A 24,151-nucleotide genomic window follows, 5' to 3' on the forward strand; every position below is an offset into this window, starting at 1 on the left:
AGTGTAAATTTTCAATCACAGACCGGAACAGAAACACTTTCTAGACACAAATAACTGTTTCTGCATCAAATTAATATCATCTAAATACATTACAGATGAGAGGAACTGATAACTAGCTCCAAGTGTTACCATTTTATTAGCCACCAGCCACTAGCTTAATAAGAGATAGCCAGTATGGGCTACAAACAGTTCAGTGACTGACATTAGCGTGTGCCTTGGACAGGTTCACATTTAAACAGGTCAATATTTCAATGTTGTTGAAACCGGGCTTCACGGGGATGTCAGTTAGTAAGATTCTTCACCAAGTTTTTTCCCACTATTGTTCATGTGTACAGCAATTACTATGGGAGGGAGGGGGCTATTTGGATAACTGTGTGCACCAGTGTCCTGCCAACTTGTTTGGCAGCTGGTGGAAGCAGAGTTGGCATTATTGCAAATGAGTATCTAGCCAAACGGTTAACCCTGCTCAGAACATATACGACCTACTGTACTCACATACATATAAAATACAGTTGTTTTAAGAATTCTGAAGTCAATAGGTACTGCAAGTATCAGTTCTCATCCCTAATTGAACCATGATGCAGCGAAATGCATGATATTTTCACTGCATAAAAAAGGCTATTAGAGTGCAGGAAAAGGACATTCTTCATTTTTAAAAGCACTTTCTACTCAAAAATTAAACAATGAACAAATGAAGATCAAAGACACTTAAATACATCACTTTATTGATTATTAACAAGTACATGTTTTATAGATTTGACACAATGATACAATGTCCTGCGTTTGATAGCTCAAGTATCAATGGATGAAAGAAAGCTCAGATATCTGAACATAAATGCACTGAAAGCATTATCAAATAATAGCGACTAAGTCAGAGTCCCCAGCAGCTTCGCCAGCTGAGACGCTCAGCTCCAGCAACTTGTTTAGACCCTGGGGATGCCTGCCAGACTGATGCATGAAGGGTTTTCTATCAGAAGAATCTTTTAAATGATTTGACAGTTTTTAATGACACTTGACGCCTTAGACAGCCTTCTTGCTCTGCAGCTGTTTGGGCAGCTTTCTGCGGTCCTTCATGGCGTTCCTCTTCCTCTTCTTGCTCAGGAAGTTGTCCAGTTTGCTGCTCTTCTTCAGCTCTTGGTATTTTTCAGCCAGCTGCAGCTTTTTCATGTCAGCTAGAATCAAGAATAATTGAAAGAACAGTTATTAAAACTTCCACTACCTTCACAGATACTGTCACTGTTTATTTTTTACAGAAATGAAAAGAAAATCAATTCTTATCAACGTTTCTTTTTTCATGATTGCCATCTTAAATCAGAATCAGAATACTTTAATAATCCCTAAGGAAATAGTCTAAGTCACAGTTGGGACCACAGGTCAGTGTATTCCTAATGTCAGTCCCAGTGTGAATAAATGGGAAGGAATGCTGGGGCCAAATACTTAGTGAATCAATAGATGTGCACATTGAAAATAGGCATTCTGAGATCTAGTGATGATCTTCTTACATTTCTTGAAGAAGAATGGTTTTCCACCCTCACTGGCTCTCTCTCTCTGCTGTCTCTTGAACTGCAGCTCTCTCTCTCTCTGCTGCTCTTTGCTCTTCCTTGCTTGGTCTTGGTTTTCCTGCATAAAGTCAAAATTGACATTAAAAAGACCTCCGACGAATAGAACCATGCAAAGTAATTGTAATTGTTTCCATTTATTGTTGCTACCGCGCACGCACGCACGCACGCACGCACGCACGCACACATTATAACCCATGCAAAGAACAAAAAACACACCCCTGAAAATAGCCAGTTACACAGACTGGAGTGAAAATCACTGGAAAAAGCAGCAAATGTTTAAAGAAAAACTTTGAGAGCCTGGAGAACTGTTGCATGCAAACAGAATATTGATGCTGCACTGGCCAATTTGATGTTTGATGACCTCATGCAATGCATTACTATAACATGTAAAGTCAAAGTCAAATTTATTTATATAGCACATTTAAAACAACAACTGTTGACCAACCTGCTGTACATTTAAGACAAAAGAGATAAAACATAGGAAGACATGATAAAAATTTAAGGAAGAAGAATAAAATGAGAAGATCTGGATAAGAAATAATACAAGGAATAAAAGTGGGTTCAGGTTTCAGGTTTTGAAAGTGTCCAATGTTGAGGAGGTCTTGAAATGAAGGGGACGTTTGTTCCACAATTTAGGAGCAGTCACAGCAAACAGAGGTCTCCTCTGTGCTTTAATCTTGACCTCAGGGCAGCTAGGAGCATTTGATCTGCAGACAGTGATCTTGCAGGAGTGTACCAGTTTAAAAGATAAGAAAGGTATGAGGGTGCTAACCTCTGCAACATGCAAAAATGAATAATAAAATCTTAAAATCAATTCGAAAACTAACTGACAGCCAGTGTAAGGATGCCAGTATGGGAGATATGTGCTCTCGCTTGCGTGTGGCAGTTAGTAACCGTGCTGCAGCGGTTTTGTTTTTATTTTGTTAAATTGCAAAGTACTTTTACACATACTGCTGAAAATGCTGTTTGCCAACTACAAGCAACAGATTGCTTGCTGGTGCAGCCCTTTAAGAGGTCTGTAGCAACAAGAGGTTGATGATGCATGCTCCTTATATTGCACCTGCTCCTTTGCATGGTACATATAACTGCCATATATCTGGTAGATACTTATGTTACTATGTATATTCCCTGTGTGTAGTTAGCTCTATAAGTCTACTTTTTGGCTTCTCTTTTTTTCTTATTCTAAAGGAATCTACACGCTGCTAACGGAGAGATGCCAAACTGTGTTTCACTGTTCTTGTAACAATAAAGATCTATTCTACTCTATTCTCTTCTATGATTTCATAAATCAACAAACTGAAATGCTTTTCAAGGAAGATGCTTAAATTGTAAAACTATTAATGCGTTTCTAGTTTTTCTTGATAAAAACAAAAAACTAAACTGCATAATTAAAAGTGAATGAAAGGCAGCAAAGACTCACCATCCTCTTCAAAAGGAACTGCAGTTTCTCCTTCGTCTGGCTGTTTTTCTTTATTCTCTTCAGCTTTTTCTGAACAATCTGCAAATAACGAAAATGGTACCACTGTTACTCTTCTCACACTAACTGAAACAAACAAGTTTTACAACTGTTATCATCTTAGATTTTTCAGCCTACAGTTAAAAATGTCTTTTTTGTTTCTCTTTACATTCAGCACATTGTCGTTCATTTTCTCACCTCCTTCTCTCTGTGTCGGATGTCATTAATGAACTTATAGGTCTTCTCAAAAATCTCTGGTTTGTATTCTCCAGACAAGTCATCAAATCGAGGATCTCTCAGCGTCTGGAGGACAGAACAAAAACCAAATCTGTATATACATGAGTGCTTGTGCATTGAACTCAACACTGGAGATTTTCTCCACTCACTGGTTTCTTGACGGGGATGACCTGTCGGAGGAATGGTGCTGGTTTCTTGGCTGAGAGTTCCACTGGCCTGAAATCACAAGCAGACCGTAAAGCCCTGCAGGATTTAGATGAGGAAAGTCTAACAGTTGTCTAAGCAGGCTGAGAACGTTCACCTGTTCTTGTTTAGTCGTTTCTTCTTGCTGGACTCGTGACTCCTGTTGCTGCCATAGGCAACCGTGTTGTAAACTTTGGTTCCCACCTGGTTCTGCAGTTTTACAATGTTCTCAAATGACATGTTGGACAGCTCTGGAAGGGTTGAAGAAGACAGAAGGGGATTTTTTGCCAGAGAGACACTGCAATTAGTTATCACGCGCAATTATACATTCAGCACTATATTGGGTTTGTGGCAGAAAAAGAAAACAAACGGGGGGGAAAAAACCTTGAAAAAAAAACCCAAAAAGCATACAGCAGCTGGAACACAAAAATATGAAAACGCACAGATACATAAATCAACAATCTGTGTTTGTGTGTGTCTGTCATGAAAAGTACTTGAAAATGAGGGTGGGAACCCTATGCTGGTCAAAATCCTATTTGTCAGGGCAGTTAAATGAGGAGCACCACAACAGGTGGTGGCCAGTGAGAACACGAGACGAAAAGCACTGTTTGCTAGTTAATTCGCCTGCACTGAAAGTAGGGCTGCACGATTAATTGTTAGAAAATCGCGATCTCGATTCATGCTTATGTGCGATCTCATTTCCAAATGACAACGATTTAAAAAAAAAAAAAAAAAAAGAAAGAAAAAAAGACGACGATTGTACCGCATTTTGATCCGGGACGTACTCTGCATGAAAACAAGCGCTCACTCTTCCTGCTCAACAAATGACAAGGGCGGAGCCTTATACCACGTGATACAGAAGCTGTGCCGTGTGATGCTAAAATTAGCAGGAAAAAACAACAGCGAGCACGTCAGGGATGACGAGAAAGTGACAGGAGAAAATCCGTCCCGGTCAACCACCCAAACATCAATAACGGGAACCTTATACAGCGCTTCCCTTTACCCGTCGAACTCCCACAGGCACAAAGAAATTACGGAGGCTATCACTTATCACCTGACCAAAGATATGGCTCCCATCAACACTGTGCAAAACGAGGGATTTAGGAGAATGATCAACACCCTAGACAAACGCTACACAGTGCCGTCCCGCAACTATTTTTCTATTGTTGCACTACCTGCTCTATACACGCAGCGTCGAGCAACGGTGGAGACGGAATTTCAAGCAGTACAACATTTTGTTGTTTTTATGTTTATTTATTGTTTTTATGTTCAGTCTCAACTGTTACGAAGTTGATGTGCAGTTAATAAGTGCAATAAATATTTATACTGGAAAAGAAAATCGTGAGAGAATCGTGATCTCAATTCTAAGCCAAAAAATCGTGATTCTCATTTTATGCAAAATCGTGCAGCCCTAACTGAAAGCATGCTCTGATTGTAGGTGGCTAAGAAAAAAAACAAAATAACAACAACAAATGGATGTTAAAAAATTCCCAATGGTTCACACTAGGGCTGTTCGATATAACGATATATATCAGATGACGATATAAAAACATCTATCGTTTCATTTTACGCTATCGTTTGTTTCGTGGTGTCGCAAAATAAACTGTTTACGGCAATATTTTTTCATCGTTTTGATGGTCACTGTAGTGGCTATATTCATTTCTTAAAGTTCTCTCTTTCTCTTATATTTTATATAACCACACTACTGACGGACAAGCGCCTGTTTTTATGCGTTGTGGTTAGCAACAACGTCGGTAACACCATCGTGTGTCCGCTTGTTTATGTTCCACATAAACCTTTCACAATAAAGCTCAAGATCCTGTTGAGACTTTTCAAAATAAACTGAATCACGTGAAAGAGCAGATTATTTACGGATGAGAAGTAAAAAAGAGCCGCCAGGTCGAGCTGCCCGAGATTCACAGAATTTACAGAAAATGTTACATTTTTGTGATTTATATCGTTATCGGACGATGGAATTCTTATATCGGGATATGAGATTTTGGTCATATCGCACAGCCCAAGTTTACACTTCCTAACTGAACAGAATAATATCCTCTATACAAACAACATACACACAAACACACTTTTGTGGCCAATCGCACAAACAGGGCTTACGTCAGCACTTAAAGGTAACGTGGTTGTAATTATAGCTGCACCACCCATACTTAGCCACTTTACAAATGGCAGATGTAACCTGCAGGTCACGCTTCACCAGTTTGGCATCGTAATGTTCATATTCTTGAGCTGCAGACACACTCACCCTTTCTGATGTCTTCTTTTGTTTGGAGTTCATTGCTGCCACCAGCATCTTCTGGGTCATCATCACTGTTGCCATCCTCTTCATCTCCCTCTTGTTCTTCATCATTATCAGATTCCATCTCATCACTGCTATCTGATCGTTCCTCATCTTCATCAGTCTTTTCCTCTCCTATTTTGTAGCACTGATCTTCCTCCTCAGTCCCTTTTCTCTCAGTAATCAGTGCAAAGTTCCTCTCCACATCAGACGACTCCTCATCGCTGCTGCTTTCTAACCCTTTCTTCTTTGAGCTCGGCAGCTGTTTCTGTTTCTGCTTCTTCTTCATCTTTGTTTATGAGGTTGTAGTAGACGCAGAGAGCTACCGGAAACAAAACAAATATGAACTATTTTACGTGGTGCTGAGTTTGTCATAATTATTCAACCCTACAAAGAAAAAAGCGTTCTTAGGCTACGTTCACACTGCAAGCGAAAGCGCATCAAATCCGACTTTTTTGACCCTATGCGACCCATATCTGATCATGACAGTGTGAACGGCACAAATCCGATATTTTCAAATCCGATCTGGGTCACTTTGTATGTGGTGCTGAATCCGATACATATTTGACGTTTTAGAAAGCGACTGCTGTTTGATGGTCATGTCGCTTAAATCCGTCTTTTATGTCACTGACACAAGACAGACGCCAATTATCAGCGCCGGAGAAGACATCGCGAACGCTTCCTGGCCATCCAGTGTAGATGTCAGTGAAACTGTTGACAAGACAACGTTGGAGAAACGTGAACATTTTCTTTGTACTGTATAATCTGCAGATTCTGACAGAAATCTGCAACTATCCTTTGAAGCACCGCTCCTCTCTAAAACTGCAGTAAGGATCATTATTAGGCCATATGTAAATAACAAAATAACTTTATAACTTAAAGCAAAATTGGGAAACGTAAAGTCCGAAACAAGTCTTTATATTAAGGCCATCAGTCAAACAATACTGTTGCTCTGGGTCTAAACAGAGCGCGTTGTGTGTGACGTCTTCTTTTGCGCATGCGGCCGCTTTGAGCGTTCACACTAGAGCGCGTTTGCTGTCATATTTTATCTGTTGTGTGAACAAGCAGACAAAAATATCGGATTTGATCCAAAAATCGGAATTGAGCATTAAGACCTGCAGTGTGAACGTAGCCTAAGAGTTTCAATCTTTCTAATGACGCTTTCCGCCAAGCGCAGCAGCACTGAGCAGGCAGGTACTGGTGTCTGCCAAAAACTGATTTCCAGTATTTGCCAAAAACGGATTGCTCGTATTTAAACTGTTATAAGTAACTTGTTGGGCTATAATATGTGAAACATATGTCAAATGCATCCCTCATGGATGACATAAAGTCATCTTGAGCCACAAACAACATTCGTGTAACAAGGTAGAAGACGCAATCAGTTTTTGGCCGTGACTTTATATAACCTTTATTTATGCAGTTTTTAAAAAAACAAAAACTCATTAACATTACAAATGTCTTTTGTAAGAGTAAGTTGGCCAAGAGGACAGCAGAAATGGCAGCAAATATTACAAGTTCTGTAAAAATATTTTAAGTGGGGATAAAGGACCGGATTGGTTATAATGTAAGTACAATAACACAGAGTTATAAAGATACTTGAAAAAACAGATAATTTTTTTAATTCATACATATACACATATATATATATATATACACATATATATATATATATATATATATATATATATATATATATATATATATATATATATATATATATACACATACATACATATACATATATATATATACATATATATATATATATATATATATATATATATATATATATATATATATATATACACATATATATATATATAAACGCTGTTTACCGAAGTCTATTTACCAACAAACCTAAAGATATTACACATAAAAAAAATACACGGAAACATTGGAAATCGCTTTTTGGCACAACACCGGTCTGTGCGCCATCTTGCATTAGATGTGTTACACATTAATAAATACGCTTCTCCTGCACTCCATTGGCACAAGTGGATTTTCTTTCTTATTAAAAGCTGAGCTGACATCAACGTGGGCGCTCCTGAAACGTCTCTTAAAGTTTTACCAGCTCTTTGGGGTTTTTGTACTTTCATGATGCATAACTTTAAAAGCGCAGATTGACGGAAATAACCACACACCATATAGCAACTAGCAACTCGGTGCTAGCTAATGATCGATGCCGCTGGATGAAAATGTGATCTTGAAAACTAACGAATATTAATATCAGTACTTTCTATTAATCCTAGCAAATCTTTCCGAAGACTAAAATGTAAGTTTTCACTGGTTCATAAGGACTACGGTTACCTAATAGAGCAAATAACTGCATGGGAAATTGCATACATAATGTATCTCGTGAATTGTATTCGCATTTGCTTGTCTAACACATGAATGGGGATTTTACGGCAGATTTATTCGGCTTTGATGAGCGCTGAACTCTGATTCGGGTTATATGGAGCAACAATAATAATTCCCAGGACAGTCATCGGTATTTTACCCACGGAAATGGCGTCATCTCGTGTACAGTGTTTACTGTCAGGAGACTTGTTAGGTGTAACATTCACAAGCAGGATTAACAGCTAGTACATGGGGAAACATAACAACTTCCACAGTCTTTTCTTATCTGGATGAACACCGCGCTGAAAATCAAATGTGTTTTTAAATGAGCTGCACCCTCCCTCCAGGCCAAAGAGCGAGCGCGTTATAGACACAACAACCTGAAACAAGCGCAAACGTCATCCAGCTTATTAAGTCTGCTCGTTCCTGTATTTCGTATAAAATAAACGTCAACACACCTGGATATAGAGCCGCTGTTAAGTCGTCTTTTCCTAAGTTCCAAACACACGTGTGTCGATATAGCGTACCCCCATTACTCCAGGAAGCTAAACAAAACACTTCCTGTTTCAAATTAAAAGTTTCACTGAGAATTTTTGTTACGAAAAACACCAACCTTCAGTGTTTGATAAAAGAGCTAAATTTAACCAGTGTTAAGCTAATGATAATTGTAACTCATGATAAATGTTTCTGGCACATGCTCAGCTCACCTCCAAATTCAGCCACTCTTGGCTCCAAAATAAAATGGAAAACAAACAAAGAAAAAATAATCATAAAACTAGGACATCTTACTATTCATTACTGCCTGAAGAAAATAAGAATAACCCAGGTTAAACTCAGGGTTCTTGCCAGGCCAACAGAGAGTCACATGTCTACTGAGCCAAGCATTCCTTTAACCTTACCTACTGTAACAGTTGCTATTGTAATGCAGTGTATGACCACATGGCGGCGCCTCCTGTCTCATGACTGGTGTGTCACCCCCTTTTTGTTCTTCTTCGCACTCCTGTAATGGATGCTCCCGTGTGTACGCGGACTAGTGTGCTCTTTAGTAATGTGTGGTAGAGGTAGCACTTTTATTTTTGATATTGTAAATAAATGAGTACTTTTTGGAAAGTCAGAAGCTGTTGCTCATTCGCTACCCAGCTGCACACCTCCGCGGCTGGCTTCATCTCCACCGCACGTTACACTACTAATGAATTAACAAGTTTCTTTAAAAAATAAATGAAATTGCATTAACAAATTAAATTTTCACCATTAGAGGAAAAACATTTGCAACCACCCCACAGATCATTATGTACAGCTGATATTCGTTTAGATTCTCTCTCCAATCTTTCTGTGTTCAATAATAACTTCCACCAAACCATCAATGTGTCTGGTTCTGCTGGAGGCTTCTTCCATTTAAAAGGGAGTTATCCTTTTCACTGTCATCAAGTGCTTGCTCAGAGGAGGTCATTTGATAGTTTTCTCTCTATTATTGTAGTCTTTACCTTACAGTATAAAGCACCTTGTGGTGACTGTTGTTGCAATTTCGTGATATATAAATAAAACTGAATCGATTCAGAATTCACTGTACACAAACAGCGTTAATGAAGGTTACAAATGATCTTGTGGCCTCAGACAGTAGACTTACCTCTGTACTGCTAGACAGTGTAGTGTTTGACACTGTTGACCACACTTTTTATTACAGTTGTTAGAACATGTCATAGATATTAAAGGTACTGTGGCACAGTGGTTTAAGTCATATCTGTCTAATGGACTCCAATTTTCTCATGTGTGAGGGAACTTAAAGCAGACAGAGTTAATTAGAGCGTTGTATGTATGTATTTGTCCATCACCTCAGGTTCCAGTTCATTCCATGAGAATTGTGAATATGAAAGATTAAAACAAAATCCCCTGATTAGCCTGTTTCTCTGTAACACAGAGAGACAGAGAACCTTTCACACTCACTGTAAACGTATTCTCTAGTATTATTATGTGAAAATTTCTTTTCTCAGAGCAAAGTGGATATTTATCACTGATGGTCTATTATTTATTTGTTTTCTTTTGCTAGAATTTTAATTTTTTCATAACTCTGTGTATTATTTAGTATCACGGTGGTTTAAATCTCTGATCCCCACAAATCGAAAATGTACACGTTAAAAACATACTCTGGAGAAAGAGTCGCTTTAATTCTGAAAAGATTCGACCGGAAGTGCTGTTCCTGTTTAATGCTCGAGTAACTCCAAAACCAAGCCTCGTTAGTGAGATGCTGGGAGCTGATAGGATTAGGAGCGCAGCAGGAGAGCAGCAGCTCGGCTCTCCGCGCTTTGTTTTCTGCTCAGATCATCAAGAGCTGCAGTCTGGTGTGTAAACGCTGCTCTCCTTCAGCTGCATGTAGTTCTCTCTGAAAGCGACCTGCCTTTTTTCTCCAGAGGGCATCCCACCGTACCGCCCATTGCAACAGGTCGAGCAGGAGGTGAAATCTAAAAAAATATACATAGATGTGATGTGACAGTAAAGCGCAGAGAGAGAGGCGGGCAGCAGAGGAGGTTGACGGTGTAAGCTTTGATGGTTTCAGCTGCAGTGGATGCGACAGAGCGGGGACCTGCCAACATGATGCCGGTGAGTGGAAAATCACATTCTGCCTTAATGACCCATTCATGCACAACTGTCACCACCATCTGAGGGCGAAGCTCCGAGTTCAACTTTCTACCACACATCCTTACATAGCTGCATCACGAATTAAATTTATAGGACCACGCACTGAGATCTTCGTGGAATCCTGGAAAGCATTTTTAACTAAGAATGTGTCTCGAAATAACACGTCATGTTTTATAAATTAATATTTTTTGTTGTACTTCGCTTCCTCCGACTTTGTAATGTAATGATAAATACTACATATAACACAGTTAATATTTAATCACGCAGTATATTTATGTTTGAAAATAACGACATTAGGTGTAGTTTTAATTTGTGTTAATGTGCAAACGTTCAGCTTTAAATCATGGCTATGGGTGGAGTGTTCTTAGCGGTTTGCTTTGTGTTGATATTGTGTCTTTGCGTTGGGTGCAGTTTGCACAGTGCCTGCTGTCATGCAATGAAAATTAAAGTAACTTTCTTTAACATTCACACTCCTTAGAAATTGTAAAGTGTTCTCACATTTTCTCCTTGATCAACACAAACTGAAATCAACTTGTAAGCAACTTGATCAGTAACATTACTATGACTCACTGTTAAATGTATTACAGTACTCTGTTACAGAGTATATATAATTTTAACCCCTCACATTGTATCTAGCAGATATCTGCTGAATACAATGTGGGGAAGCTTAAACAGAAAAACAGGATCAGTTAGACAACAGATGCCAGTGTGGTGGAATCAGACAGAATAGGGATTACGTGTTCCTCTCATCACGGACCAACTGCAGGTGACACAGAGGATTTGAAGTTGTCTGGTGTCTGTCTGCAGTGACTCAAACACAGCAGACTTCTCTGTTGCACCAACCAGTGTCACAACCAGATGTGAGCAGCTGTGGATCTACTAATAATAGATTAACACCATTGCATTGCACCATTGTTTTCATGTGGAATGATGGTACTCTTCTGGTTTATGAGAATAAAAAAAGAAAAAAGAAGTGTTGACCTTTTCGTGCATGCTACATCCTCAGTCTTACTTCTGCTGAACAGTTTGACATTTCAGGCTGTGGTGTTCTGGTACTTGTCACATGTCACACTTCCCACTCTTCACTGGTGTCCCGTGTCTGGAAATCACTCATGGCTGCAAATCTGAAGTAATGTGAACTGACCACCAAAGCCAAAGTGTCATTATTTCACTGAAATTCAGATAACTGACACGTTGACTGGTTGGATTTAAGTGTGTTTCAGCTACAGTTATCTGCATTAATGATGGGGGGGGGGGGGTTGCACACTAATGGATGGCAGACAAAAGAGGAACTTTATAGACTCTATCAATGAGGAAATGGTGAGATGAACTTCTCATTTATTGTTCTATAGACAGTAACTTCTACTCTTGACTTCATTATTTCTACATAGGTTGTTTGGAGGAAGCTCTTATAAAACAATAGCCAATTTACTCACAACTTGTCTTAAATAAAGGTGTAAAGGTGACACATATTATACTCTATACTAGAGCAGGGCGATATGGCCAAAAATATTTATCACGATATATATTTGAAAATTTGCGATAACGATATAACCGACGATATAATTGATGCGAGACAAAATACAACTCCACAACATTACTAGCGCAAAAAGACAACCTTCCATTTATTTTCACTTAAACAAGAAGCTGGTTTTTATGTACATTAAAGCTTTATAAAAATGTAACAGTGCAAATGCAAATTCCTTGCTGAAAGTTTAACCAAAAGGCATTTCCAGTAGAAATGGGCTGACATATCCTGAGCATAACATGTATAATATCCACTGAAGTTAAAAAGAGGTGCTTTGCAACATTAAACTGCAGTGTGCAGTACGCATTTTTCAGACCATAAGGTGCACGGGATTATAAGGCACATTAAGCGAAACAAAGCAGTCAGATAAATCAAACTTTATTAAACTCATTCTTCTTGCTTCCTCCACTTCTGTACCATTGATTCATTAATGTTGAATTCTCTGGCAGCTGCTCTATTCCCATGTTGTTGCAGTATATTAATGACTAACCTCGTATTGTGGATGGATTATCTCAGTTGTTCTCCTGACTGAAGTTTGGTCCGTTTACAACATCCTGCCATGCGATTGCATTTGTCTCTAACCATGAAGAACCTTCACGTTAACTTTTATAAGTGGAAAAGTGTTAGTGTTCGTCCTCCAGCTTCACTGTTTATGTTATGCTAACATAGCTGTGTCGCTAGCGATCACGTAGCACATCATTATATACCAGCTAGCCCAACTTCAGTAACCCTACAAACGTCACTGCTGTTTAGTTTCCTGTCTTCATTTATGTTGGAAGTGATAGCAGAGCTGTACGTTTGATTTTTTTTCAGAAATCTCTCAGTCAGAACATGCAATATCATGTTTAGGTAACTAGCGAAACTAGCGAGCTAACTTCCGCTAGCTTCCTGCTAACTTCTAACTCCGTTAAATGTAATAACTTTTGTTTTCATGGATGCCTGGAAGTTAAACTTTATAGTTACACCTGGTAAAGCAGCAATGCTGATCGTTTTATTAAAGATGAAAGAATTTAGACAGTTTTTAACTCTAAGTGATGCTGCAGTGTTGTTTGACCTGAAGTATACGGAGTTTAGGACCCAGATTACTCCCAGATTTAAGAGCATCTTAGGCTACGTTCACACTGCAGGTCTTAATGCTCAATTCCGATTTTTTGATCAAATCCGATTTTTTTGTCTGCTCGTTCACACTACAAATAAAATGCGACAGCAAACGCTCTCTAGTGTGAACGCTCAAAGTGGCCCGCATGCGCAAAAGAAGATGTCACACACAACGCGCTCTGTTTAGACCCAGAGCAACAGTATTGTTTGACTGATGGCCCTTAATATAAAGACTTCGGACTTCACGTTTCCCAATTTTTGCTTTAAGTTGTTTTGTTATTTACATAATAATGTAAATTTACATAATACTTTACATAATATTTACATAATAATGTAAATAACCTAATAATGATCCTTATTGCTGTTTAAGAGAGGAGCGGTGCTTCAAAGGATAGCTGCAGATTTCTGTCAGAATCTGCAGATTAAACAGTACAAATAAAATGTTTACGTTGTCTTCCCAACAGTTTCACTGACATCTACGCTGGATGGCCAGGAAGCGTTCGCGATGTCGTATCGGGTGCTTCTCCGGCGCTGATAATTGGCTTCAGTCTTGTGTCGGTGACGTAAAAGACGGATTTAATGCGACATGACCGTTCAAACAGCAGTCGCTTTCTAAAACATCGGATATGTATCGGATTCAGGACCACATACGAAAGTGACCCAGATCGGATTTGAAAATATCGGATTTGCGCCGTTCACACTGTCATAGCATGATCAGATATGGGTCGCATAGGGTCAAAAAAATCGGATTTGATGCGCTTTCGCCTGCAGTGTGAACGTAGCCTTAGTCCGACAAATATGACAATAACAACGGCTGCTTGCATGTTCTGCAAAAAAATGTGCTTTGTTGTGTATCTGATGGACAAACACCAAACCAGTTCCACATCACGGAAGTTTCACCATTTTTACAAACCAATTCTGGTTCATCTGTTTCACTCAACAATCGGCCATGTGCGTATGAAAACAAAGGCACTGCGCATGCGCGTTTTACTCCCATTCTATCGCGATATTTCATTTTCCTATCGTTGCCTAACATTATACCGGTATTACCGTGAACGGTATAATATGGCCCAGCCCTACTCTATACTGCTAAATGTAGCTTTTTTGATTCACACTTCAAAATAATCTTTATTTTTATAAAAATGACAAGTTGAAAAAACAAATCAAAAAACAAAAATAAATTTTTTATCAATGCCAAATATTACGGAACTCTGTAAATTGTTTACAGGCTATTCTGTCACCGAAACAACTTAAACTAAAGTGCTCTGCTACCAATGTACCATTGATTAACCGCAAATGAGTGGTAGTGTCAGGTACTTGCATCATTTTCTAGTCTCACTGTAAATTCACCAGACAGCAGGATATCGACCTGTTTCTCTTGTTCACTCATCTTTATCATTTCTCTTCTAACTGCTTTGATCTTTTTAAACCTTACCCAGACCGCTGGCTTGCGCTGTGGCTGTCGAGCTCTTTGTAGCTTAAGCTACGTTACCTTTGTTAACTTCCTTAAAATATCCATGTTCAGCTGGGTGAAGACAATTTATGATTACGTTTTCATGGTGCTCCACCTACAGTTTATTTTGAACTTTTTGACTTCGCTCATAGTGAAGAGCTTCCATGTTAATGACATGTTGTATGTGCTGTATGTGTACATGTGACTGTTTGCTTAGCTCATAACTGAACCAGACAGGATCAAGAACGCTGGAACAAATCGAGCCCCTGGTCAGCTGATTTGTACAACTTTACTTATGCCGACTTGATTGGCTGCCCTCATTAACAACATAATGAACAGCAGATGGGTGGGGCTTCTATGCTCTCATTCAGAGCCATGTGTCCTCCAACACAACAACTACAGGTTTCTGGATGTTAATGAACAAATGTTGACTGGTTGACAAGTGGGTGGCTGCAGCTCAGGAGGTAGAACAGGTCATCTACCAATCTGTAGGTTGGTGGTTCCATCCCCGGCTGCTGCAGTCTGCAGATACTAACTGATGCATCCATTGGAATGTGAATGTTAGACAGAAAGCACTTAAGCATAGAAAAAAGTGCTCGGATGAATCAGTGAATGAGTGCTTTGAGTGCTCAGGCTGAGTAGAAAGCCGCTGTTTAAGAACCCTTACAACTGAAACAAGGGCAGAGAGTGTCAGCAATGAGAGACGTGTGAAAAGAAACACCAAAGATGCAACACACAGCAGTCATTGTTGTTAACACTTGGATTTACTTGAGCTCTTTTGCATGTTAACGGCGTCTTCTCTGGCAGCCTGACAGAGAGACCCACAAGCAAGAGTAGCCCCAGATCCGTTACACCACATTGTACACTGCCCCCATCAACAACAGGCCCACTCTGCAGGTAGACAGGGTGTCCACTAACTGCCAGCGGACTGCTAATACGCTACCACTGCTGAAACATGATTTCAGAATAAGTGGGAGAAATCTTAATTAAAAGTATTTCCACTGCAGTTAGAAGAGTTCAAGAAAATCACAAAGCTCTATTTTTAAATAGTGGAAGTTGTCAGTATTGTTTCTGCTGAGACAGTTACTGTGGCTCACAAAACAAAAAACCCCAAAACAAAACCTTTGTCAGTCTTTTTTTGTTCGTTTTCCATATTAACTTTGACGTCCAGACTGTAAGAAAAAGCAGGAAACAGAAATTATCTGTTAACCAGAGAGGAAAACCTTACTGCAATGGGGGAAAAAAGAGACATCAGTATTTTCCAGCAGAAGATAAGGAATATAATATTATGTTTAAAATAAAAGGTTCAACCTGATACTTTTGGTAATATTTTGTTTTCTTTACAAGCATATGTTTTTCATTTATTACAGTATATTTAAATTGACCATTTTGTGATTTACAATGTTTTGGAGAACTGTAATAACATTAATAGAGATTATTAAACATATAATTTAGAAGCCAGATTTAGAACATTTAGAGCAGCCTATAGAGATTACCTGAACATTTGCTGACCTTTGTATCTAAGACTTTGTCCTTGTCTACTTAAACCTCCAACACTATAAAAGTATACACATATACTATGTTTGTGTATATGAGAGAGAAAAAAAAAGCATAAAAGGACCAGTTTTTGTGATTCAGGATAGTGAAGCAAGCCTTAAATGTTACATAAAAGCTGCCTTTAAAAAGGCAGCACGCCCTATTCATTAAACTGCATCCTCATAATCTTCCAGGCAGAGCTCAGTGGAGCTCATTGTGCTGCTTGGTAACTGTTGCCACAGTGACCAGAAATTAACACTAGCACACTCACTAACACACACACGATTCAAGGTCATATGGGAACACTATTTATTTAATATTCCTTAGGCGATGAGGAGCTAAAGCATTTGTAACCTTCATGTTAGTTTACAACATCACCCTGGTGCTGATATTCAGGTCTCAAAGGTGCCAATAAAGTCAGACTTGTCCCACTCTGGCTTTGTTTACATCTTTAGGCAGAAGCATTTTGACAGTGAGAGTACTTCCTTCTTTCTTGTTCAATGTATAGTATAAAATTGCGCTAAACATTCAAATGTAGAAAAGTCACCTTCTTGTTGACATCCTCTAACAGACATCAGTAAGAAAATTGGTTTTCACCATATATGTTGGCCAATATGCTAATGTGTTTAAATGTAAGTATATAATCAGCTAATCAGATGGCAGCAACTCCGTGCATTTATCTATTTAGGTATGTAGACATGGACGAGTGGCTGAAGTCCAAACTGAGAGATAGAGTAGGGAGGAAAGGTGATTTAAGTGACACTGCATGGTTGTTGGTGCCAGACGAACTAGCATGAGCATTTCCAGAAACTCCTGGGATTATGTTTAGGTTTAAAGAAAATGGTCTGAAAAACAGAAAGTATCCAGCGAGCAGCAGACCTCTGGTGTAATATCCCTTGTTGATGCCAGAGGTCAGAGGAAAATGGCCAGACTGCTTTGAGCTGATGTGAAGCTCAGCTATATATGTATACATATATACACACACTGCATGTTTATAAGCGCAAACAATGCTAAACACTGCTGATGACAGATGTTACTAGGTAGGTAGATTTAATTAATAGTGTGTAGTGTAATATTATAAGTTGGTAGGTAGGCTAATAAAATTACTTGGTGGGTTACAGACACCAATAGCATCATAACATACACTTTATCAAAAGCTATGACTTTATAGATGATTAGTGAGTAGGTGGGACATATCCTAATATAATCTAACAAAACAATGCCAGTCAATCAGAAGACAATGTTAACAATAGATGTATGGAAGCATTCTGCGTTTATACTGCTCACTGTGGTAGCGTCCTAGACAATGGGGTCGTGTGTATTGTTTATCCAATATTGGTATGTCATGTGATGCTGGTAGCCATATGGCTACAGCCCTCCACAGTGCCTACAAAACATTTGGGATGTGACCTGCAGTGTGGCAGCTGTCAGCATGTTGCCCTGAGCAGAAATAGGATAGATACTGAATGCGGGAATGAAAACAGTCGGCACACTGACAGTGAAATGCGTTTTCAGTCAGTTTGGTTGTGATTTAACACTCTGTTATAAATAATGCATGCTGAGATCAAAACCACTATTCTTTGACCTTTGGCTTTTCCCCGGTCTTGTCTGATAATGTTTCAAATTAGCTTCAGTTCTAATTTTTAAGCTTTGAGCTTCTGATCTCAGGATTATTTGACAGAGTTTCCTAATTTGTCCTGTTAATTATAATAATCAAATTATTTAATTAAATCAGTGATCTACTGTGTTAAATGTTTAGATTTATTAACTGTCACATTTGTAGTGATTGGTGCTTTCATAGATATCTACATCAGCACCAGTATTAAACAAAAATAAAATAAAAATGTTGAGTTTGCAGTTGTAATCTGAGTAGCAACAAAAACAGCTTAAAATGATTTTAATTTGCTAAAATTATGTAATACATTTCTTTTGTTGATTAAAGCTGAACTATATGTATCCATGTGTGTTTGTCTGCTTCTGTTGTGACGTCTCAGTTGTTGGCAAGTCAATAACAGGATTACGAGGCGACTCCATTTTGATCATTGTTAAGACGAAGCTGTTGACCTCTTGCAGACAGTAGATGGATCGTTAATTTCATCCCATACAGCAGTGGGGGTTGTGGTAGTATTAAGCAGCGTGATGCAGCTCTAATTCCTGGCTGGATTAGGAGCTGAGGCCACAGGACTTTAAGGCTCTCCGCCTGTTGACTAGCAGGTTCACTCTTCGGGGCTTTTTAATATTTCAGCTCGCTTTCACATGTTTCCACTTTCAGCTACTATGGGTGCTTATAATGCAGCAGTGTTTCCAGGAGTTCACAGGGTTTTTTCCTCTATGATTGAAATTAATGATGTTGTGGTGGTATAAAATCAAACAGCCTGTACTGTCTTGTTGGAAGGATTTTTTACAGTGTTTTAACTGCAAGATGACAGATTTGGTGTGTGTGTCGTGTTTGTGTTTTTGTGCAAGTGTCTGTGTTCGCTTGTTTATGTGTTCTAGTGAATGAGAGAGTTTGTGTGTCTGTATGCCTTTGAAAGAGCATGTAATGGCTGCAGTGAAGAAGAGCAAGCATGTCAGCATTCTGAAGTTTGTGCTTCGATGCAAAATTTAGTGCTGCTGAAAACAAGGCATTATGATGGTAAAGATGTTAATAATTAATGTTAATGATAATTCAGTGTCCAACCTAACAGGCCACATGTACATTTTTATTGGAATGTGGAAGAAAATAGACAACTTGATTATATCATCTCCTCCTGCTGGTACTGTAACTTCAGCATGCATGCCCATTTCACTTTTGGAGAGAAAGCGTGAAATGGTCACAGTGGACCGGTGTGTCTATTACATGTTTTGCTCACAAACAACAGGTTGCAACGATTGATAGCTGGTGCTTCTGGGCAGACATTTATGGAAATGCCTGGTGTGAAGTGTTACTCATCTCAGCTGACTATTTATGTTACCCATTTTAATCAGAGCTACAAGTGAAACTAAAGGTGACTGAGGTGAAAAAAGTGCACGTACTCACAAATGTAGTCTGTTTTTAGGATCTGTTGATGTTCAGGAATCAGTGGTACCAATGACAAGAGACTCCCAAGAGAAACCTTCTTTCCTCCATCATCTCTGATTGGCTGCAGTGTTTCCTGGTCGACCTCAGCTGAGTGACTGATGACAGTGGCCCACTTTGTCTGAACCTGAAGGAAGACGGCATTGCTCCAGTTTTCTTTATGTAGGACAGTAGGCAGGCTGGTTGACGGCTTCTCACTGAGACCATTAAATCTCTTTCAGAGTCATTCACTGGTTCAGTTAGAGCCTTTGTTGGTTTTATTATTTCTAACACTATTGCAACTTAAATTTCTTGAGTATTTCCATTTTCTGTTGACAAGAACAGCTACTGTAGCCTGCAATAACATAAAACAAAATCGTTCTTAAGAGCTAAAAGGCCAGGAGAAATGATTGGGGCTAAATAGAAAATTACACTTTTCTTTCTGACAATGTTCATTTACATTTGCTGAGCAGAGTAATCTTACAGTTTGACTGAACGAGACCAAAATGAACAACGCCCTTAGCAACCTTTCTTATAGTAATTAGGACTAAAGTGAAAAGATTCTTTTATTTAATTTGAAAAAAATTACACTCATGTGTGACCTCATGGTGCCCAATCATTGGCAAGCTTGGAACTGCCCATTTTAGCTCTGTCATGGTGATACTGTGGACTTGTTTCAAAGCCTGAAGTCCAGATTCTCTATGGTAGTCACTTTTTCTCAGTTATATCCACATGACACATTTTAGTTTTCTCATCTTTTCCTCACACTACTGTCTTGCAGAAAAAATAGAAAGCACATGAACAAATTAAAAAAACCAAGAAGATTGAATGTTGCATATATGAAAGTTATTGTTTTAGTCATGTTTCAGGTAATATTCCTATAGAATCTCTGACAAGCAATCCTCAGGTTAGTGACTAAAAAGGTAAACTGTGTGGACTGAAGTACCCACTGATTTGTCAGAAATTATCAATAAGACTGAATGTCACATCCATGTGCCCAGTAATTTATCCCTTTGTATATTTGCAGTTGAGCTCTCATTTCGGTCAACTGTATTTGTGGTTTTGAGTAAACTGTTTCAAGACCTTTTTGGATGACTCAGTGACATTTGGCTCACATACTTGTGTTCCCCCCAAGATGAACTAATACCGTTTTCTCCTGTTACACCTTAACCAGGCCAAGTACTGTAACAACAAAGAGGGTTGTAAATTGGTTTCAGCTGCTTTGGTGTTAATGAAATTACTAACCTGTGCACGCCAACAATGAGACAGACCTAAAACAGGAATGGTTTTACAGGTGGAGGCCTTTGCCCATGTCTCCTTTGTGCGAGTGTCACGACTCACTCGATAAAGCCTCTTTTAATGATACAAAGAGCGGCTAGGTCCACACGGCTTCAGGGCGCACCACGTGATCATCAATTTCTGTCACTTGGTCAAAGACCCTCTGCCCCCGGAATCAGTGACGGACGTCGCCACTGAGCACATGATTGCCGTGATTGCCTCCCCGTATACTGCCCCCAACACGTTATTAAACGCTGTTCAATTCGTACCCGGAATTAGGGGACAGGCGCGGGGTAACTGTGTGTTTTGCCCTTGGATTTCAATATCAGCGGCACTTTGGGATACTTGTGAATATCACCATGAACACATTTCACCCACTCCGCTTTCAGCAATGCCCCGGGGCGAACCAAGCTTTGGTGCATAAGGCTCTGCGTGCAGACCGTGTCCCCCAAAGCATGGCGCATACCCCCATGACTCCTTACCGGGACGCTGTAGTACCTCCTGAACCGGGGGAGGGTGTCGGAGCCTGAGCGATGTGAGTCTGGCATACCAGCTGAGTTTCGGCACCACTGTAAAGGGCCGTGACCGACACGCCGTTCTTTCGATTGTGTAACTGTTTTTTCCCCTAAATTGATTGTGCACTCGTATTAATTCCCTGGTTCGGCACACACACCAGCCAGCTTTCAACCCGCCCGCACACTTCTCCTCTCGTGTCCGACCTCGCTATGTGAAGGGAGAAACCTTGTTTGGTTGATTATTTCCACCTGGCCCTCCAGCCTTCCTGGCCCTGTCCCTTGAGCTCACTGCGCCATCCCTCCCCCTGCAGCTGAGCCAGGGACCACGCCTCCACCACAATGATGGCACAAGCATACATTGGCCCTTATTCACAAACAGTGTGCATAAATCATGCATTGAAACTTTCATGCACAAACCCAAATTTTATCAATATTTGTATAGCTGATTTGTACTTCACAAACAACTTTACAAATGTGAGTACAAACAAATGAAAGCCTGACTGACTTAGAAAACTTACACACATGTTTGCAAAATGAATACTAGTATATTTATATTTATCCTTATCAATAGTAGATGATAATATTATTACCAATAATGATATAGTGATCTTATTGTTAATTAGGTCACTATATACAATTTTCAAAAACATGGTAAGCCACAACATGGTTGGACTTGTTCTTTTTCTTCTTTTGGCTGTTCCCGTCACCAGTCGCCACAGCATATCATCTGCCTTCATCTCACACTATCCCTGGCATCCTTTTCTGTCACACCACCCCCTCTTTTATCCATGAACTTCTTGGGGGTTGCTGTAACTCAGGAGGTGGGGCAGGTGATCTACTAATTGGAAGGTTGGTGGCTCCTGAAGCTCCATCTTCAAACATCCTTTGTCCAGTATATTCACTATCCCTCCTCTATATATGTCCAAACCATTTCAACCATGCCTTTCTAACTTCAGCACTGACATTCGATTTCCAGCTTCAAACTCATGATTCTGACACTCTTAACCTGCACAACACTATTTCCATGCTTTTCTTTTAAGGTTACACTTGCTTCATTTCTCTTCATATTTACTCTGTGGTAGAAGAGTGTGACTCCACCTCCATTGCAGTAGCATTTAGCTTAAAATACTGTTTTGTCTTTTTTGAATGCTCAGTCCCTCCCTTTTTATATCTTGTTGGCATATGCATCATATATGTTTTTGTTCTTTTGAGCTTTTTTCAGACCACATTGACTGGAATGAATAAAACAGAAATCAGGGCAGAAAGAGCTGTGCAAAATGAGAAAAGCCAGCTCAGGGATGTCAAGTTGAAGATTTTAATCCTTAGACCAGCTTTGTGGATGGGAACCTTTAGAAGAAGCTCTGATAAGCCTTTGAGCATGTTGTTGGTTAGTGCCTAGTTCACAGGATAAGTAAAGGCTGAAAAGTGCTGAGTGCTGCATCCACGCAGGTTGGCAGGCTGTGGGAAGTAATCTGGCTGTGGGCCTACCCTGCTGGAGTAACAGATGGCTCATTGCATCATGGGAGTTCTGTCCACAAATATCTGTAATAGTTGTAAATAGCACAAAAGCTGCAATAAAGGTAAAAAGGGCAGGTTTTGTTTTCAGTGAAACTGTTATGTTGCATGCTGTTTTACTGAACACAGTCTGTTAACGGACTATTCCAATGATTTTGGTTGTAACACTTTAAACAGAACATTGGAAACCTGACAGCCCTTGGAACTATTTTAAGTTTGTGGATGTTGTACAGGTCTGTTGTGAAAGTGAGGTTGGCGATCTTATGATGTTACTGGTTGAGTTTTACTTATGGTTATGCTTATGAGTGGGTACTAACCAAAACATATGAGCATGAGTAGCAGAATGAACCTCATCCAAGGGTTGTCTGAGTAGCAGAGTGAAGCTTTTGGTCATGCAGGAAGTAGACCGTTCAACCACATTGCAAGAGGACAGTTGAGGTAGTTCTGGCATCTGATTAGGGTGCCTCCTTTATAGAAGGAGGTGATATGGCCTCAAAATTATATCACGATATTTTAAGAAAATTTGCAATAATTATATTTTATGACAATATAAAAAAGGCTTTGTTGATGCTCAGTTCCTTTCAATTCAATTTCAGTTTTGTTTATATAGCACCAAATCACAACAAAATTGGCCTCAAGGTACTTTATTATTTTAAGGTACAGACCCAGTAATACACAAGCTCACAGTTGTAAATCAGTGACGCGGATCTCTCATCCTGCTTTTCAAGTGAGCTACTGTCATTGATGACAGTCTTCCTAATTTAAAGGTAGTCTATTGAAACAACGTGAACGTGAACCCTGAATTCTTATTACCAAAATGTATTTTGTAATTGTAGATGTTCCTAACTGTGTACCTCAGCAACAATAACCAACACTTTAGTGAAGTCCCCATCACACCAGAGACACTGTGCAGAGATGTGGTGGAGCTCTGCAAGGAGCCTGGCGAGTCTGACTGCTATCTGGCTGAGATATTGAGAGGCTCAGGTGAGTTTCTTGTGTCAAGTAGATATCCAAACTGCTAGTAGTGACCTAATAATAATAATAATGAATTGCGGTATTCATTCACGTGAACCTCAAATACACAAACACTGATATGGTTGTAGCTATATCTCAAAAGTAGCCATAATGTGACTTTCAGGTCAGGTGATAAGAACTATAGTTTCACACATAGTTTTTGGCCCTATAGTGTAATTATATCATGATTGATTAATTCCATCTCTTTTTGTAACAAAGGGTTAATGTTATATTCTTTAACATTGTATGCTTTTTTTCAATCAATCAGAACGTGTTGTTGGAGATGGAGAACAGATGCTGGAGGTGTTGCAGCGATCAGGACAGCAGAGGGGAGAGGTACGTTATCTCCTCCGTCACCAAAGAGCACCTGGACGAGAATCAGGTAAGAAAGAAATTTAATGGCTAAAGGTAATTAAAAAACTGACATACTATGTTATTTAATAAAGGACCACACACCGCCAGAACAGTCTCA

At 39.4% G+C, this 24,151-nt stretch overlaps 2 protein-coding genes across 2 annotated transcripts in view; one reads left to right on the forward strand and one right to left on the reverse strand.

Moving 5' to 3' along the window:
* Nucleotides 1-703: 703 nt before the first annotated feature.
* Nucleotides 704-8,648, reverse strand: rrp36 (ribosomal RNA processing 36). The gene is made up of 8 exons (XM_085275931.1): nt 8,527-8,648; nt 5,699-6,053; nt 3,557-3,689; nt 3,405-3,471; nt 3,217-3,321; nt 2,983-3,060; nt 1,503-1,620; nt 704-1,172 (listed from the first exon to the last, which is right to left on the reverse strand). Exons 2-8 carry the CDS (start codon nt 6,018-6,020, stop codon nt 1,021-1,023), a joined length of 975 nt encoding a protein of 324 aa, XP_085132057.1. The 5' UTR covers nt 6,021-6,053; nt 8,527-8,648; the 3' UTR covers nt 704-1,020.
* Nucleotides 8,649-10,296: 1,648 nt separating this feature from the next.
* Nucleotides 10,297-24,151, forward strand: part of LOC146571932 (apoptosis-stimulating of p53 protein 2-like) — a 38,701-nt gene continuing 24,846 nt past the window's right edge. Inside the window, exons 1-3 of the mRNA XM_085275932.1 lie at nt 10,297-10,666; nt 23,502-23,649; nt 23,948-24,061. Coding sequence (XP_085132058.1) covers nt 10,613-10,666; nt 23,502-23,649; nt 23,948-24,061 — 316 coding nt within the window. The 5' untranslated portion in view covers nt 10,297-10,612. The remainder of the gene's footprint in view (nt 10,667-23,501; nt 23,650-23,947; nt 24,062-24,151) is intronic.

Source organism: Mchenga conophoros, linkage group LG6 (genome assembly GCF_057382185.1).
Source record: "Mchenga conophoros isolate Kocher_MC1m ecotype Shallow Benthic linkage group LG6, M_conophoros_male_GT1.1, whole genome shotgun sequence".
NCBI lineage: Eukaryota > Metazoa > Chordata > Actinopteri > Cichliformes > Cichlidae > Mchenga > Mchenga conophoros.